The 19,335-nt window shown below is 39.7% G+C and overlaps 1 protein-coding gene across 1 annotated transcript in view; it reads right to left on the bottom strand.

Moving 5' to 3' along the window:
* Nucleotides 1-19,335, bottom strand: part of mertka (c-mer proto-oncogene tyrosine kinase a) — a 112,434-nt gene that overhangs the window by 28,915 nt on the left and 64,184 nt on the right. Inside the window, exons 9-10 of the mRNA XM_072551409.1 lie at nucleotides 7,308-7,467; nucleotides 5,014-5,179 (exon numbers count right to left, since the gene is read on the bottom strand). Of these exons, the coding sequence (XP_072407510.1) occupies nucleotides 5,014-5,179; nucleotides 7,308-7,467 (326 nt within the window). The remainder of the gene's footprint in view (nucleotides 1-5,013; nucleotides 5,180-7,307; nucleotides 7,468-19,335) is intronic.

Raw genomic sequence — 19,335 nt, 5'->3', positions numbered from 1 at the left:
AATTAGTAATGGGTTGAAAGGTCATAGATAAATGGGCAGGAAATGGGAGTTAAGGCTGAGATGAGATTAGCCATGATCATATCAAACAATAGAGCAGACTCAAGGAGCTGATTTACCTATTCTTGCCCTTAGTTCTTATGCTCTGATATTCTCTATCTCTCAACCTATCACAGACTGACCTCGCTGAGTGGTTAAGGGGTATCTTATGAAACTTGCTAGCTGATATTACAACAGATTGCTGTGGACTCTTCACACCTCAAATCCTATTCTAGGAAAGTGGGGTTCGGGATTATCAGATCAGCTGTGATTTAATTGAATGGCACAGCAGATTTGATGGGGTGAATTACATATTTCTGCTCTTACATCTTATATCGCTTCACACTTCTTGTTGGAAATGAGGATGTAAGGCTTAAAAAATAATGATTTGGCATGCTGAAGTGAAGCTTAGGGTTATCTTTGCATTTCAGGATGACACTAAAATAGTGAACAGGAATAGTTGATGGGATCAGCATCTATTGTACTTTTAGTGGTGCAGCAAGATTTGGCATTGAGCAACTAAAGCAGTCATTTATCATGCAAGCCTGCACCCTTTAAACATAAGGAATACATTGGTGAGAATGGTCAGGGTGAGAAGTAATGGTTTCTTAGTAGATTAGGGCATTGACAGTGAAGTTAGAGTGTGATGGAGCAGATCTGTTGCTGCAGAAATGTTATGCTGAATGGAGAGCCAAAAGTTGAACAGTTGAGGTTTTGAAGATGCAGTTGTAAGTGAACTAGGAATGAGATCCATGGGCAAGTGAGAATTTGGATGTAAAAAGGTATCAGGAAATGATCAGATATGGTCTCTTCTGTGATTGATGACAGGAATAGTGAGGCTATGTGAGACGACAATGTAAATGTTAATACAGGAGTTTATATCAAGGGAATGGTAAACTGAGGCTAAGAAGGCAATGAATGGAGAGAAGAGAGAGCATGATGAATCGAGGTAGAAATTGAAGGCATCAGCGATATGCAAACTGACTCAGTGCAGTAATCAAGCGAGGTAAACAGTAAAGAGACCTTGCTAAGAAACTTTTCATGGCATTTGGCGGGTGGTGGAGAATGCGAATTTTATATGAAAGGAATGAAACTATTGAGATGTTCAGAGGAATAGGAAGTCCCAAACAAGTTAGAACATAGACAAAGTGAATTGATTATACTAGCCACAGCATTCCCAAGTTAATCTGAGCAGGTCAAGGTAAAGCAAAACGGGGACGTTTCATTTAAAGGAAAGATTACATCATCCCTCAGCCAGATTCCCATCAAGAATGTGATGGTGGTGCAATCAAGCACAATAAACTCACAAATAACACAATCAATCAGAAAGGAACACTGATTGTTGATTCACTGTCAACATATAATGAGGAACGAGAGTAGGCCATTTCAGCTTGAGCCTGCTTCAAAAATTGTACATTGCAGGCTAATGTCCAACTCTTTAATTTAAATTCCTGACTCTGCATATTTTGCAAATAAATAGCTAATTTAAGTGGATAAATTGACAATGTTACTAACAGATGTAACTATAACTAATCAGTTCTTTAGTAAGAGTACACAAAGGCAATTAAACCTTAATGAAAGAAAACATCCAATGAGGAAGAATGAGGAGTAGTGAATTTTTCTGAAATTGAGAAATGGATTTGATAGGGTTGTTGAATACATCAGAAGCAGAAGGGATGTGATGGCCTAGTGGTATTATCACATGACTATGCATCCAGAAACCCAAGGGAAATCTAGGATCAAATCCTGCCAAGGCAGATAGTGGATGGGGCAGTGAAATCTAGAATTAAGAGTCTAGTAATGAATATAAAACTTGGGTAAACCCCATCGGGTTCACTAAAGTTCTGAATAAGTTGTGGTTACTATCCTTTCCTCAAAGCCAATTTCTTACCTACCTCCATTAGATTCTGACAGTCTTGAATACATTCAACAGTGCAGCATCCACAACTCTAGAAAAAGAAACTACTTTCACTGGTAGGATGTGACAGGAAGGGTTGATGTTCAGAGGCCCTTTCACACAAGGATAATGGAAAGCTCAACTCTCTCCTATATAAAGCTGTGGAGGCTTAGAGTTTGTGGGGAGGGTGGGGGGAGTTGGTGGTGATGGTGGTTAAGTAACACTTCTCTGGTGATAAGGGTTACAAAAACCAAGTTGTGATACAGATCAGCAATGAATAATGAAACGGCCTCAAGGGACTGAATCACCTAATCCTGTTCCTACATTCCATTATTTATTTTGGCAGTTTACAGTTAGCATTCAAGTAATAGACTATAAACCTGTTGCTGTAATTTTAACATTTCACTACGAGTCTATCAAGAGAGGCAGGGCATTCCCTGGAGATGTTAGCAGTCCAAGGGTTAATCTGTTCCTTTGAAACTGAAGCCAAATTTGTTCGGTTTATTCAGTAGAAATTCCTAAAATTCTTGGCAATGGGAAAATTAAAAGGCGTAACAGCATGACAAAATAGAAGGAAATCCTGAACATGCCATTCTGCTGAAAGCAGAAGTAAACAAATGGCCAAATTTTACTGTAACATAGCAGTGAACAGCATTTGCTGTAAATTAGCTTTGCCCCTCAGCACTTGTGCTTCAAAATGGTTTCATCCACAAAGTGACTGCAAGCATTGATTCAGCAAGGGAACTGGGTATCTAGGATCTGAGGCAAGTACATTCCTCTAACCATTCAGATTGAAGAATTAGAATAGAAACACAAGAGGGGCTGAACAACAGTGAGGATAAATTAAACTGAAATTCAATGTCAAAACAACTAATGTGCAAAATTAAATTTTTCATCAAATGATATTTTTCAAAGTTCCCACAACAGTTAAAAGGCCAGAGGAATGAAACCTCACAAATGGCAGCATTGGATTTGATTGGCAGGCAGTAACATCTACTGATGTTTTAAAAGGGTACTTAAATTTCTAAAGAGGAGACGACTTTCTATGGCCTCTGGTACATATCCATTATACTGTAACGGCGAAGGATTTTAAAAATCGTCTTCCCTTGTGCAAGGCTAAATGTTGACTTCTGATTATATTTTCATTGTCTCAAGTTTTCTACAGCTTTTATTATTTAAATTATACCAAAAGCTTATCGTTTTGTTTAAAGAAATATGTGAGCAACACCCTGCTAATTTCTCTTTTGGAAAATAACAAAAGGGAGAGAAGCCAATAATTGTCCAATACTTATAAATACCACAAAGCTTTACAGCTCAGGAGGAAACCACATGGTCCATCATACCTACGTTGGCTCACAGCGCATCCGAAACCAATCCCGCTCTGCCATGTGTTACAAAGAGATGTGATCCAAATGTTACTTATTTTCAAAAATGACTAAAAGGATCCACACAAATATATTTTCAGCTTTTAAATAAAGGACACATTGCAAAGGAAAAGTTATTGGATATAACAGCAACAGAAGTTGCAAGGAGCAGGGAACCTGGATAAAATCTTACATTTTGAAGAACTTCCCGAGTGAGGCCTAATTTGAGAGAGGGATTGCCATTTCCACTTATGAATTAAGTGAGAGAGAATTTAACCTGATAAAGGAGCTACAGCTCAGTGTTCCATCTCTCTTTCTTTGTAACTCATCTCAGCAATATATGACAGTTGAAAACCCACTGAAAGTCATCTTTACCACTTGGGAGAGAGTTCCTAAAATGGATTTTCTTAGTAATCTACCCTATCATCTGAAGCAAAAGCAAATCAGCCAAATAACAACTGCTCCAGGAATACCTCAGTACCACAACCTTGTATGTGAACAGAATAACTTTGGAATCTGAACACCACTTGGAGCAATCCATTATTTAGCCTTGCTCACATGACTTTAACTATGACTTGGTCAAAGTACTCTAAAATTAGCACAGTGCCAAGTTTTCACTTTTTTGTATCTCCTTAGGTGTCTGTGCACATGTTAATTTCGTAGGAGGGCAGAGATATACATTTACATCATCCATTTACTAATAATCTTTGTATCTTTGTTTAGGCAGGTTTATTTTTGGAAATACGCCAATTATTTGGGGCGCACAGTGGCTCAGTGGTTAGCACTGCTGCCTCATAGCAATAGGGACCCAGATTTTATTCCAGCCTCAGGCAACTGCCTGTGTGGAGTGTTCACATTCTCCCTGCTACTGCGTGGGTTTCCTCCGGGTGTTCTGATTTCCTCCCACAATCCAAAAGATGCACAGGTTAGGTGACTGTCCATGCTAAATTGCCCATAGAGTTCAGGGAAGTGTACGTTAGGGGTAAATATAGAACAGTAGGGTAATGGGTCTGGGTGGGATACTCTTCAGAGGGTCGGTGTGAACTTGCTGGGCTGAAGGGCCTGTTTCCACACTGTCGGGATTCTATAATTTAAGAAATCTTGTTGACTTGTTCTTAATACTAAACCTGGCACAGTCCAAGATCTATGTAATTGGTCAAATCAGCCATCTGTTTACATTTAAAGTATTTTATAACCAATGGAGTGGGATTCGAAAAGGGAGCAGTGCACCCTTCTTAACCTCAGTTAGAACATAGGCTTTTCCTATAATCTACTTCCAGGTCAGTAATTTATCTCCATTTCCATGATTGCCATCATGATTAACAGATTTGATAATTAAGAACTTTGAGAGAAGTTGAAACTCTACTATCTTTTGATGCAAATGAGCCTTTCAGCTACATTTTCCCACTGTGCCTCACACTTTTAATATTATCACACTTTTAATATTATCATTTTACCATGAGTCAAAGATTCTCACTAGCATTTTAAAACAAAAAGATTATTTCAATATAAGTAGGCGCATGGTTTATCCTTTGCTTGTGGTCAAGCTAATGGAGATTTCTTACAAAGGTAACTAAGAAACTACCGAAACGAATACATCATCTGGGATGCCACTTCCATCTCTATTGGTACTGGGAATATGCGTAGTAGTTAACAATTTCCCAGTTTTCTTTCACAAGAAATTTCCAGGAAAATGGAATAGTTGTGAATACTGACCCAAATTTAGTCTCCGTCATCCACTTTTTCACAGCTGCATATATGAATGCAATTGAAATAATTATGCCGCTGACACAAATGATTCCAATTAGCACCACGAGGGATTTCTCAGCATTACTGCCATCAGCACCTGCAGTAGTTGAGGATGGTGAAAGTATTATCTGATCTGTAAGAAAACAAATAGAAGGGCAAATTAACTTCAGATTAATAAACAATTTGTATTCAGCTTCTACTTTTTAGCTCTGTAGAATTATAAAGCAAGTAGAACTTATAACTGTGATGAGAAGGCCACTGTCGTCACCATGTTACAATATGATGTGATGCCTGGGTGCCAATTACGAGTGGGTTCTTGTTTGGGTGGAATCTGCGACCAATTTAGTGCCTTCCTAAAAGACAGTTCAGTAGTGTGTGGTGGAGGTGGACCACTAATATGTTTCAGGAGAAAGTGAGGGCTACAGATGCTGGAGATTGGAGTCAAGAAGTGTGGTGCTGGAAAAGCACAACTGGTCAGGCAGCGTTTGAGGAGCAGGAGAGTCGACGTTTTGAGCATAAGCTCTTCATCAGGAGAACTTATGCTCGGAAATATCGATTCTCCTGCTCCTTGGATGCTGCCTGACCGGTTTTGCTTTTCCAGCACCACAACTTTTGACACTAATATGTTTCAGCAGATGAAGCTCTTCACTTTAAGAAGATGTACATTATTACATTTCATTAACTATATGTAGATTATATCTCTTAGGTGTGCTAACTTGAGATAGAGGAGGCACAGGTGCTTCCATCTAGGGACCACAGTGTCCAACTGCTGCCTGTTTGAACTGCTCAACGTCTTATTCAGTGGCTGTGTTATAAATCAGAATGGGTGGAACTCTTCCATATCCGATACACTATAAAACAAAGCAATTTTAAAAAGGGCTATGTTGTGATTTTTCTTCAACTTCTAGAAGACTACAATGCTAAAGTAACCTGCATTGTCTATGAGCTCTGATATATAGAAATATCTTTTGAGTACCTTACAAGAGGGCAATGACAAACAGTGCAAGTAACAGGAAAGGTTAATGCAGGGTGAATCAATGTTACTTCTGAACATACAAGATCTGACATGGTTCTTTTTGGGTGAAAGTAGGAAGGCAATGAAACACATGATAGCTTTTTGAAAAACATGGCACAAACATTGCTGTAATAATAGAAAGGAACAATGTTCAAAAGCAGATCCAGCTAAGGTGGCATTTAAGTTTGAAAATGAATGGGTATCACAGGGCAAATCTCCATCTTGTAAAGATCTGGAGTCTAGCTCATTTTCTCAGCAGAATGTAAGAGATTGCCATATCTATTCTGAAGAGAAAAGACTGTAGTTGTCACAGACTTCAATTTTAGACTCACTGGGGGAATAATCAATAATTTTGATTTAGGATCACTCCACTGATTTGGAAAAAAACTCTGAATTTAACATAGTCTTTCCAAGAGAACTAACTACTCATGTTATTCTACCTAATACAATAGTACAACAAGACATTTTCTGAACATAGGAAATTCAAAGTGGGATCAGTGAGTTGTACATCAGTTAGCATCTCTTGTCCCATTGATGTGGTTGATGTCTTTGAACAGCCAAATATGTGAACAAGATGGTTTGTCATTGGTGCCTCTTAGAGCTTCCAAGTTCAGTAAAGCTGATGTGGAGTAACACAGGTCATTGTATTATTTGACAGGCAAAATTATCCTGTCAGGAGTCTCTTCATCCAACAGTCTCAACGCCTCACAGCTGAATTTTTATCATTCCTTTTCTCCCTGTTGCAAATGGGGGATACTGCATTCTCCAAGAGGTTTGGCCATTGGGAGCCCTATTGCACTGGAAGGGAAAAAAGGTACCTGAGGGAATCATAAGGAGATTCCTGTAGGGAGGTAGTCAAGTCCTGCTTATAATTTCTTTAAGACAGTCACACAAAGCATCAAGACTTTACTAGTGGGGGAAATCTGGATGAAGCCACAAGTTATAATTCCAACAGACCAGATTGGTGCCAATGCCACTTTGAAGAAGCAATGAAAGTGCTGTATTAATGGCTGGACCAGATAAGTCAAATTCTGACCTTCGCTCATCCTAACAAAATTAGATCCATGTTAAATTTTGCAACTATTCTCTTTCAGTCAAACAATCCAATTTTGGAATCAGAGTTGTAAAATAATAAAAAAGATTACTTAGTATTTGGTTGATTACACTGCATGCTTTTCAGTTAAAACTGCTCAACAAATGTTAACTGATTGCACTCACACATTCCACAACACAAAATAATAATTACCATTGCTCCCAACAAATATGTACGTTGGATCACTATAAGGTCCAATTCCAGTGCTGGTATATGCTGCCACTTGTACATTATATGTAACGTTGATTGCCACAACATCAATCATACCTCGATTAGCTGTCTGATTGCAACATAGTTTAAGTGGTTTTATAACCTGAAACATAGAAAAGACAAACAAAGATGGCACAACAATTATTGTACATTGTGGGAAATACATTGAGATTCTAAAGCTTCTTGAGAAATTTTATCAAGATTATCCAATCTTTGAATTATCTACAATGTAAAGTAGGAAGATGGATTCTGAAAAACAGCAAAAGATAGAGCATCATGGGTAATTTGAGATAAAGAAGGCCATTTGATTTCTACCTTCGAAGATAAAACAACTTCTATTTGTATAGCACCTATAACATAATAAAACATCACAGATGCTCCTTAGGAGTATTATAAAACACAACTAGATACCAAGTTCCAGATGGTAATATTAGGGCAAGTTGTCGAAAGCTCAATCAAAGAAGAATGAAGGAGGCTCTTAAAGAAGTGAGTGACACAAAACTGGAGAGATTTAAGGAGGAAATTCAAGAGTGTAGGATCTAGGCAAATGAATACAGAGCCATGAATGCTGCAGAAATTTAAACCAAGAGACCAAAATTTGATAAGTTAATCTACCTTGGAGGGTTGTAGGACTGGAGGAGATTGCAGAGATAGAGAGGCATGCAGCAATACAAGAACTTGAAAATGAGACTGAATATCTCACAATTGATGGGCACCTTGATTGGGAGCCAATGGGTCAGCAGCATGGGGGAGATGTGTGTAAGGAACTTGGTGCAAGGAAGACACTGGCAGCAGAGTTGTGGATGAATTCAATTTTATGAAGCCAGTCCTGTCCACTTCCTGTCAGAGCTTTAACAATTCAACCAAAGGATGGCATGTCTCATGATTCAGTGCTAAATCAGTAAACTGCTTCGCATACCAAAGTGCAGTGGGACTCCAAAGCCTCCTCATGCAAGGGCTAAAATTCAGGTAAGAGAGAATTCAAAGTACCAATAGAAATAAAACAAAAATCACAAAGCCAAGTTAACTTGAATAATATATTGAATGAGCACCTAGAGTCAGAGAGTCATACGGATGTACAACACAGAAACATATTCTTCAGTTCAACTCGTCCATGCCGACCAGAGAACCCAACCTAATCCAGTCCCACTTGCCAGCACCTGGGCCATATCCCTCCAAACCCTTCATATACATACACCCATCCAGATGCCTTTTAAATGTTGCAATTGTACCTGCCTCCATCACTTCCTCTGGCTGAAACTGTTTAGCTGTAAGTAGAGGGAGAGAGAAGCGAAGTTGAACAATGGATACTTATTGTATCCATGGTACAATTGAGAAGTTGGAGCTTTCCTTTTGCATAAAAATCTCAACAATATTACTCCAACCCTTTGATCTCTTTCTCTCCCTTTTCCACTGACATATCATCCGAAACAGAACAATTTAATATACACATTTATCTGCCACCACTGTAGTTAAGCAGAACGAGTCAATCACAAGATGGCGCACATTATTTTATCTACAGACAAAAGTATCTCACTTGTATAGTACAGTGATTAAATTGGAGTCAATTGAATTAGAAATGCTGACATTTCAATGCAACTGAGGGACTTCTGCATTGCAATGGAGGTGACTTATGCTGAGGTATTAAAGAACAAAATGAAGTTAAAAAGCAATTGGCAAAGATACGCTGAACACTATTACAAACAGCAAGCATGTGCTCCTTTATTCTGTGCTCTAAGCGATACTGGCTTGGTCAGTATTTATTGCCCATCCCTAGTTGCCCTCAAGAAGGTGGTAGTGAGCTACATTTTGAAGTCTATTTGCTTTAGCTAGATCCACAATGCTGTTAGGAATGGAGTTTCAGGATTTTGAACTATCGACGTTAAAGGAATGGTAAAATATTTCCAAGTCAGGAGAAAATTTGAAGGTATTGGTGTTCCCATGTATCTGCTGCCCTTGTCCTTCCAGATGGAAGTGGTCATGAGTTGGAAGGTGCAGTTGAGGGAGACTTGGTAAATTTCTGCAGGGTATCTTGTAGATGTACACACTAATCGTAGTGTCAATGGTGGTGGGAGTGAATGTTTGAGGATGTGGAGTCAATTAGGTGGCTTTACTTTGTTCTGGTGATAAGTCTCTTGAATGTTGTTGGAGCTGCACACTTTCAAGCGATTGGGAAGTATTCCATCACATTCCTGACTTGTGCCTTGTAGATGGTGGACCAGTTTTAGGAAGTGAGTTACTTGCTGTAGGATTCTTAGCATCTCACCTGCTCTTGTAGCTACAGTATTTAAATAGCTAGACAGATTCAGTGTTTCCAGTCAATGGTAATGCACAGGTTGTTGATAGCGGAAAGAATTCAGAGATGGTTAAGCCATTGAACATCTAGAGGGGATGGTTAGAGATGATAATTGGTTGGAGATGATAATTTTCTGACATTTTTATGCCATTAATGTTACTTGCCACTTGTCAGCCCAAGCTTGGATATTGTCCAAGTCTTATTGCATATGGACATGGATTGCCACAGTATCTGGGAGTCTCGAAAGTGCTGAACGTAGTGCAACAATCAGCAAACATCCCCACTTCTGACCTTATGATGGAGGGAAACTCATTAATGAAGCAGCTGCAGATGATTAGCCTGGAACATTCCCCTGAGGAACTCAGAGACCTGGGATAACCAACATATTTCAACACAACCATCTTCTTTTGTACCAGGTATGATCTAATGAATGTCGTCCTTCAACCAAAAAAATGATAATTTATCTCACTGCCATTTGTGGGATCTTGCTCTGCATATATTAGCTGTGACCTTTGCTACAAGTTAGCAACTACATTTCAACAAGTAGTTCAATGGCACTTTGAGGATCAAAATTTACTGTGTTTTAGAAACAATGCCATGTTCTCGGTATGTATAGCAATCTGCATTTTAAAATGTATTTTCTTATCTGCTATCGTTAGTTTAAGGTTTATTAGAGCTGGTTGCTGAATAAAGAATGAAATTTTAAAATGATCAATAATTGTTTTGATAAATATTTTGAAAATTATGAAACAACAGATATCATTAAATTGTGTCACCTATTTATTTATTCTGATTTATTCAACTGATTTATTCAAAATTTCTACTTGACCACACTTTACTGGTTAACAAGTGTTCACACATCAGCAGAAGTGGAAATGTTTCATGCAAACATGTATTGTCATTGAAATTCCAAACTCATCACTGAGATTCCTTGTAACACCATGCAGAAAACAGGCCTCAATTCCAAGTTCCTGGCACAATCCACATCAATGGCAGACAGATGCCATAACTTTCTGTGGCACTTCATTGTGATGTTATATATAATAATTCTCCGCTATTGAACATGCAGCATGTGTAAAGGTACAGCTGTTGTGAGGACTGCGGGTGCACGAATCGATATAGCAGCTGCACTTAATCACCACTGAGTCGAGTTAGTCAAATTGGCTTAAAACTTCACTTACTTGATAACATTGTGTTGCATACAGCTGTTATACACAGGATATTAATGACTGTTTTTGCAGGCATAATAGACTGTGGAGTAATTTTAAGATATTTCAAAATAATTAAATATTATTCAACTCTTGAATAATTAAGACACATATTACTTAGATACCCTTGAAAGTCTAGTTTGCAAAGGTCATTTCACAAAACATATATTTGGTGTCTGAACAATGTTCATATTAAGGATATCGTAATATCCTAAGCAGTTTCTCAAAAAGTCACTTGCTGATGAGTCATCTAACTCAATTCCACAAACAGCAGCTGACAAGCAGACAGAATACATCTCGATAGGTGCTTCCTGGAAGCTCAACCTTTCATAATAAGCAGCAAATTGCCTTCTGAACAGAGTGACATTTAGTTACAAAGTGAAAAGCCTTTACAACATTTCTGCTGGAGATATAAGACTGATTATTAAGCTTACAATATGCCCATTCACAAGGGTTCCATTATGTATGAGTGCTGTCCAGTTTAAAGTCTTTGCAAGCTGACAATTCTGCTTGCTGAGAGTCTGGTGCACATTATTACATAGACACTAAGCCCACGTCTGAAGGATTACTGTTTAAGCACCATGGCGAAAGAATTTCTGAAGAGTAAGTTTCCGATCACTGCTGCTTATGGCCTGTTTATTCTGTACACTGATTACAAAACCATAAAGAAGCAAAATTAGTCCATTGTATTAGCTAGTCTTTTGTTAAGCAATGTAGCTTGGATTTAGCTTTCATATCCCTGGCCCCCTCACCTCAGTGGATTTTACATTACATAAATAAATAAGTAGTTGCTTTTCATAACACACATCAGAAACTACAGAAAGAGATTCAATAGAACATAGAACATTACAGCGCAGTACAGGCCCTTTAGCCCTCGATGTTGCGCTGACCTGTGAGACTGATCTGAAGCCCATCTAACCTACACTATTCCATTTTCATCCATACATCTATCCAATGACTATTTAAATGGCCTTAAAGATGGCGAGTCTATTACTGTTGCAGGCAGGCCATTCCATGCCTCTGCTACTCTCTGAGTAAAGAAACTACCTCTGTATTCTGTCCTATATCTATCACCCCTCAATTTAAAGGTATGTCCCCTTGTGCTTGCCATCGCCATACAAGGAAAAAGGCTCTCACTGTCCACCCTACCTAACCCTCTCATTATCTTATATGTCTCAATAAAGTTACGTCTCAACCTCCTCTAATGAAAATAGCCTCAGGTCCCTCAGCTATTCCTCATAAGTCCTTCCCTCCTCACCAGGTAACATCCCAGTAAATCTCCGCTGCGCCCTTTCCAAAGCTTCTACAACCTTCCTATAATGCGCTGACCAGAACTGTGTGCAATACGCCAAGTGCAGCCGCACCAGAGTTTTGTATAGCTGCAGCATGACCTCATGGCTCCAAAAGTCAATCCCTCTACTAATAAAAGCTAACACGTCGTATGCCTTCTTAACAACGCTATTAACTTGAATGGCAATTTTCAGGGATCTGTGTACATGGGCACCGAGATCTCTCTGCTCATCTATACTACCAATAATCTTACCATTAACTCAGTACTCTGTATTCCTGTTGCTCCTTCCAAAGTGAATCACCTCACGCTTTTCTGCATTAAACTCCATTTGCCACCTCTCAACCCAGCTCTGCAGCTTATCTATGTCGCTCTGTAACCCTCAACATCTAACACCTGGCCAGGTTCATTATCCAGTACCAAGTCCAATGTGGCCTCGACCCTTATTGGCCTATCTACATACTGTGTCAGGAAACCCTCCTGCACACATTGGACAAAAACTGACCCATCTAAACTATTCGAACTGCAATATTCCCAGTCAATATTTGGGAAGTTAAAGTCCCCCATAACAACTACCCTATTACTCTCGCTCCTATCCAGAATCATCCAAAAGAAACACATGAAATTTCACTGAGTAATATCAATCACTACTTTTAGGGCTGGTATCAAATTATTTCCATTATTTTTAAGAAAGGAATTACCCTGATTTGATTGATTTAACTTATTATTGTCACATGTACCTAAGTACAGTGTAAATTTTTGTTTTGCATGTAGTACAGGCAGATAACAACATACAAGGACAAACAGATCTTAGGGTGATTTAACAGAGCAAGGCATACACAGTTATGGCTGCACAGAGGGTGCACAAAAACAAGATCAACATTAGACCTGAAGTAGACTTAACAGAACATTGCCAGTATTTTTTACAGACTTAGAATTGAGGTGTAATCTGTCGGATGATTGTATGAAATGTTAGAATAAGACCTGTTGTGGAGATCTCGCAAAGAGTTGCCCGGTGTTGGTGCCACTGGTTCCTTCCTGAAATAACAGAAGGTTATAAAACACAGGTCTTTCCATTGCCACATGGGCCTTTTGGTTCCATCCATTATGAGTCTTGCAGGTCCCATTTTCACACAAGCATGATCAGCATGTGCTAAATATATGATAAGCAAGCAGATCATGGTATCAGTTAGGGCATGACACTGTTTTGACAGTACCCCACTACCACTTTTGACCTCAGTGCTTTCGCTAGCACCCTCACTTAACCTTCCAAAGATAAAGATGCACTCAGGATGTTACTCGGTGACCATCAACTACTTTCACGTTAGTTACCAACTGATTTCTACTAACTCTGTTCATGTTAGCTTAAAAGTGTTGAGTTTTCTACTGCTAGTTAAAAGTTGTCAAGCTGTTGACCTAGTAATTGCTTTGGTTCAAGGGTGCTGATCCTACCACTTACCTTTGGTCACAGACACCATCCCCCTTTACCCAGGGCATGACAGAAGAATTGTACGGAGGCAACATGGAGGAGGATCAACTCCTCACAGAGAGATGACGTAGAAGGACAGAAGGATTCTCAGAAGAAGGTCCTATCCAACGATTTCAGAGACTTTAGCTATCAATAGTGTGCGTGTTTCAACTCTATTTTAAAGGTGTCAGTGCTGCATTTAAATTTGAAGATGCACTGGAAAGGGTTATATTCCTTGAATGTGCAGCTGATCGGGTACAACATGTCATGCAGGTGATTGCTGGTATTAAAGCAGCTGTCATTTGTGCCATCACTATTTGAGCCACCAATATAAACCGTCTGGCAGTTGCTAGATTCTGCAGCTATACTGGCAGCTGTCTGTGCCTGGATGACAATAAGCGAGGCCTGCATTGCTTCAACTTTGATAAAATGGAGATTGAGACATCAGCTATCAGATCATGATTTTCTCCAGAGATAAAAAAGTCAGCTGATTTTAGTGGGGCATATACTTACATCTGGGCTGGATAGTCCCTGGTGGCATAGCAGTAATGCATCTCGCTGGAGGCTACAGTCTTCATCTGGGTTCAAATCTCACCTGTCCTAGGGTATGTGTCATTGCATGCTTGAACAGAATGATTAAAAATAACTGAAATACTTTTTTTTTGCCAGTAAGTGTCATTGGTTGGGAAGGGGGAAGAGCTGGAGTTTGTATTGAAGAAATTCAAATAAACAGTTATGGAAGACAGGCTGAGCCCTGCTTCCTGCTCAGGTAAATGGATGCCATTTGGTTCTGCAAGTCTTCTTGTGGATTGGCTGCCACTACCAGGACAGAAAGGATTTGTTCTCCTTGGCAAGTCGATTCTGCACTCCTTTCTGCTCCTTGATCATGATGACAGGTTTTGTGGCAAGCTTGCTCATGTACGAAGCTCATCCATTGTTTTCTCAGCTATTGAGTTATTTCATTAAGCTTTTCGTCAGTGTCCTCCTCCAAAGTAGGACCTCTGTGCAGTTCATTCTTAATTTCGGCTGTGCCTGCAGTTGACTTATATTCATGCCTCTTTGCTACCTGCTAAATTATGAATAATTCTAACTTTTTGTTGGTGGCTGAGAGTGAGATCAACTTAGTGTATTTCAACAGTGTCGGATTCCTCATATATTTGGCACCACTGCCTGGGTAAGCGTTAGGCCTTAGGTATCTGAAAGGAAAAAAAGTTCAACAACAGAGTTGCAGCAAGGTAATGGTAGGGAGGACGCAAGAGGTGCAAGCTTGTTAATTAGAAGGGAGATGAGGATGAAGAAGATATAGGATGAAAGGAGGAGGATTAGATGGGGACATACAGTCATCCTCTATGTTTCAGCCCTACCCCGGTCACAGATATGACTGCGTCAATGATGGTAAGTGTCATCTCCTCCATTGGGTAAGGATACCCAGTCTCCCATTAGATAGATGCTGCTGCCTGTGCTAATGTGCCATCTTGCCTGGGAAGACAGAACTGCATTAGCAAGTGTGTTGCCATGTTTTTGGGTGATGTGTCCGTCATTATTTATGAGGTCAGAAGTCACACGACACCAGGATATAGTCCAGCTGATTTATTTAAAGTCACAAGCCTTCGGAGCGCTGCAGCTTTGTCAGGTGAAGTGACGTTATGAAGGAGCAGCACTCCGAAAGCTTGTGATTTTAAATAAACTTGTTGGGACTATAACCTGATGTTGTGGGACTTCTGACTTTGTCCACCCCGGTCCAAACCTGGCACCTCCACATCATTATTGAATAGGTGGCAGTGTGAACAGATAGTAGGGTGTGGGTGTGACGCTCGCAGCAATGCTATGCATGTGAGGGGAAGATGAAACTGAAAGTGATATCAAGTCATGTTCTTGGTAAGTGAGAGTGCAGGGGTGGTGAATTGAACAGTTTGTGAGGTTAATGCTGTGGTTGATGGTAGATGGCAGTTAACATTGGATTCATTGATGAGAAGCATTTATGTGAAGTCACTGCACCTCTTGCCAAACTGCACTCAGTCTTTTGAGACATACTGCCGTCATTGACTGATATGCTACTGTCTGCCCCTGGTCTTCACAGGTGTCTGAGTCTGGCTAATCTTCTGGTCTGCAGTTGCTAAAGAGCCTCTCTCTTCCTGCATCAAGTTCTCCACTGCTGCAAATCTGCAAGAACACCCTTCAAACTATCCCATCATTACCCTCTTCCTGCTCAGAATGTGTCTTTCAACCACTTCCAAAACTGCCTCCAGAGTGCACTTCCCTTTTAAGAGGCTGGCTTTAAATAGTACAAGCATGAACATGGGTCCTTGGCTGAAATTTGCAGTCACTCACAGCCCATGTAGTGGTGGGCTACAGCTCCTATTGTTTAAAATCAACAGGCGTCATAACGTTTGCAAAATGCCTGCATCAGGTTGAACAGGACACGGCAATAACCCTGGGTTCTCAAGCCTTGTCCAGTTTGGTCAAAAGGTCATCCATATGATAAAGCTAATGAGTTGGTGACTAATATCACACAGTGTGACTTCAGCTAATCCTTTTAAATTAGATTGTTTGTTCAGTTTCATGCACATTAAAAGTATATATATATTTTTTAAAGTGTGCAGTATTTGCTTTCATTCACCCAAAAGTGATATTGTAAAATGCAAATGATTCAAAAGTCAATTTTTTTGGTGTTTAGAAAAGACAAGCTGGCTACCATCTTGCTACACTGACTTGTGCCAATTCCCAGAGGCAGGAAGTATTATTGATTGCTACCTAAATAAACATTGATAAGGAAACAAATTTCTTCACCTAAAATATCAAGATCCAGCAAACAGCAATAATAAAAACTACAAGTTAAGAATAATCCAGGTTTACCATTTTTTTTTGGTTTGAGTTGCTAACATTCAGTTCTTTTTAGCAACATGAGGATCCAACAATGTACAAAAAGTCAAAGGAGGTAAGCAAAATAAAAATCCCTTTCACAACTCAGCTTTTTCCAGGATGTCCAGTTCTTCTGCGGAAATGAGTCAATTCACAAAAAGAGACACCAGTCAACTTACTGCAGTGACTCAAACGTCTTTGAGCTACTGTTGTCATATGATCAGGCAAAGCTGCTTTGTTTTGGTAATGATTTACACTCCTCTGTTTCTGAATGATTTAAGAATACATCACAAAAAAGTCTTCAGCTGCAAATGTTGCTACGTTTCTAATTCTGCTTGTACACTCATACATCCTCTTAAAATAAGAATGGATGGTGATTGTTAGCATTTGTCAGCTCTCAGAAAGGAGGCAACTGCTGAAGAAAACAATCCAACCCTAAAGACAAGAAATGTTGAGGAAAATACATACAACTGAACAAAAATACAGAAATCTGTCGAATAAATGTGTACATGTTTCCGCATTACACTTTGAGGCACAGGATCTGAACAAGGTAGCACGCATATGTCGTAAATCAACTGTAAATGTTGTGACTTGTGGATAATATTCACCCTAAGCAAATACGCCAAGCTTTTATCCAATCTAATCCCTGGTTAATGCAAAGATTACTTTGCAAAATAATCAATTCCTAAGGTAAAAACCAAGTACTGTGATGATGGAGATCTGGAAGTAAAAAAAACATACATTGCTGGAGCAGTTCAGTATGTCTGGTAGTACCTGCAGACAGAGAAATAGAGTTAATGTTCAGAGTCCAATATGACTCTTCCTCAGAAGTGAAAGATGCCAGAAAAATACATTGTTAACAAACAAAGAGGAAGAGTGAATGGATGATGAGGGTCCCAGATTAAAATAGAAAGGGAGGTAATGAAGAAGAGGGATATAAATGCACAATAAGTCTGTCCATGTAGACCCATTATTTCATTTATACCTACCCTACTGAATTTACTTTTCACTATTGTAACTACTTTCCCCTCACTGTTCAGTCTCTTTCAACTTACATTGTAATCCTTCTGACACAATAAATTTTATTTCCAATCTCCATCCCTCTGTCATCTTCACCTGGTCCATCTCTGACTCTCCATTTCCTTGTCCTCCATTAAGATTACCAACCCCAGTCAGAGACTGAACATTCTATGATAAGTAACTCACTTACTAAAAAAGAAATTGTTGGATGGGCATGTTGCTGGCTAAGGTAAAAACAATGACTGCAGATGCTGAAAATCAAAAACTGGATTAGTGGTGCTGGAAAAGCACAGCAGTTCAGGCAGCATCCAACGAGCAGCGAAATCAACGTTTCGGGCAAAAGCCCTTCATCAGGAATAAAGGCAGCTCTCCATGCTGCAGGCTCACTGCCTTTATTCCTGATGAAGGGCTTTTGCCCGAAACGTTGATTTCGCTGCTCGTTGGATGCTGCCTGAACTGCTGTGCTTTTCCAGCACCACTAATCCAGTATGTTGCTGGCTAAGGCTGACTTTTGGAGACACGTTAACTGAGGCCCAATCTTCTCTTTCAAGTAGATTTATACCATTGCAGAGTTCAAAGAAGAGTAGGCAAATTTTTTTGAAGTGATTCATTCTCATCTTCTAGAAGCATTGCAAGCTTAAGGCTAAAATAAAACCTTGACTCAATCTTGGCATTTTTCAGCCAATGGCAGAAGCAGCATTTAGCTAGAATCTGCACTCTCACAGAACATTAACAAGAACTCAAGGGGAAATTCAGTCTATTGAGGATGTTACTGCTGAAACAGCATTTATTTTACCACTGTTAAAATCACATTAACATATTTGGATGCAAACTGAGAACTGAAAGAATGATCCACAGTGACTGCCTGCACAAAACTATCACTCAATCAGCAGTTTTTTTTAAAAAGTCTGACTGCTTGCAAATGCAGGATAGCTGTTGCTAAATCACCCCTGAATTCCATTCTATTACTATACATACATACCTACGCACACAAGATAAGCCTGGACAGTTTAATCCTTGCTTTCAGCAACCACGGCAACCCACTGTTACTATATTTTACAGTAACTCATGTAATTGACTTTGAAGGCTGACTTTCAGCAGCTACTTTGTTGTTCAATTAATTTCTTCTGTGGTCACTGAAATCCTTTATTCAGGGGCTCCCCACACAGCTTGCTCATGTCATACAGGGAGAGATGTTGTACAAGCCAGGAAAGTCTCAAGTTTGATAAATGTCCTGTGCTGAATTAGTAGATTCTTGTTAGCTAGTGACTGTAAATGGCGAGTTACAATTGGGTCTGTGTCCTTGTGCAGTACAATCAAAGACCAGATAGTATTCCTGCTCCTGACCACTATCCAGAAACACCGGGCCAAGTGGGTTAGCACTGCTACCTCACAGTGACAGGAACCTGGGTTCAATTCTCGCCTTGGGCGACTACCTGTGTGGGGTTTGCATGTTCTCCCTGTGTCTAAGTGGGTTTCCTCCAGGAGCTCTGGTTTCCTCCCATAGTCCAAAGATTAGGTGGATTGGCCATGCTAAATTGCCTGTGCTATTCAGGGATGTGCAGGTTAGGTGGATTAACCATAGGAAATGCAGGGTTACAGGGATAGGGTAGTGGGGGTAAGTCTGAGAGGGTGCTCTTCAGAGGGTCAATGTGACTCGATGGGCTGAATGGTCTGCTTCCACAATGTAAGGATTCTATGATACTGGCAAGTGGGGGCATCAGCTGCAATCAGGGTCATGTGGTAAATTGAATGCACAATCAAGACTGATCTAATTCAGAATGAACTAATGGAGGTTTACTTGATGAATTGAAATGCAAATATAATTC

Source organism: Chiloscyllium punctatum, chromosome 3 (assembly GCF_047496795.1).
Source record: "Chiloscyllium punctatum isolate Juve2018m chromosome 3, sChiPun1.3, whole genome shotgun sequence".
Lineage (NCBI taxonomy): Eukaryota > Metazoa > Chordata > Chondrichthyes > Orectolobiformes > Hemiscylliidae > Chiloscyllium > Chiloscyllium punctatum.
Note: the sequence above shows the minus strand (reverse complement) of the source record. Positions and strands in the feature narration are given on the sequence as shown.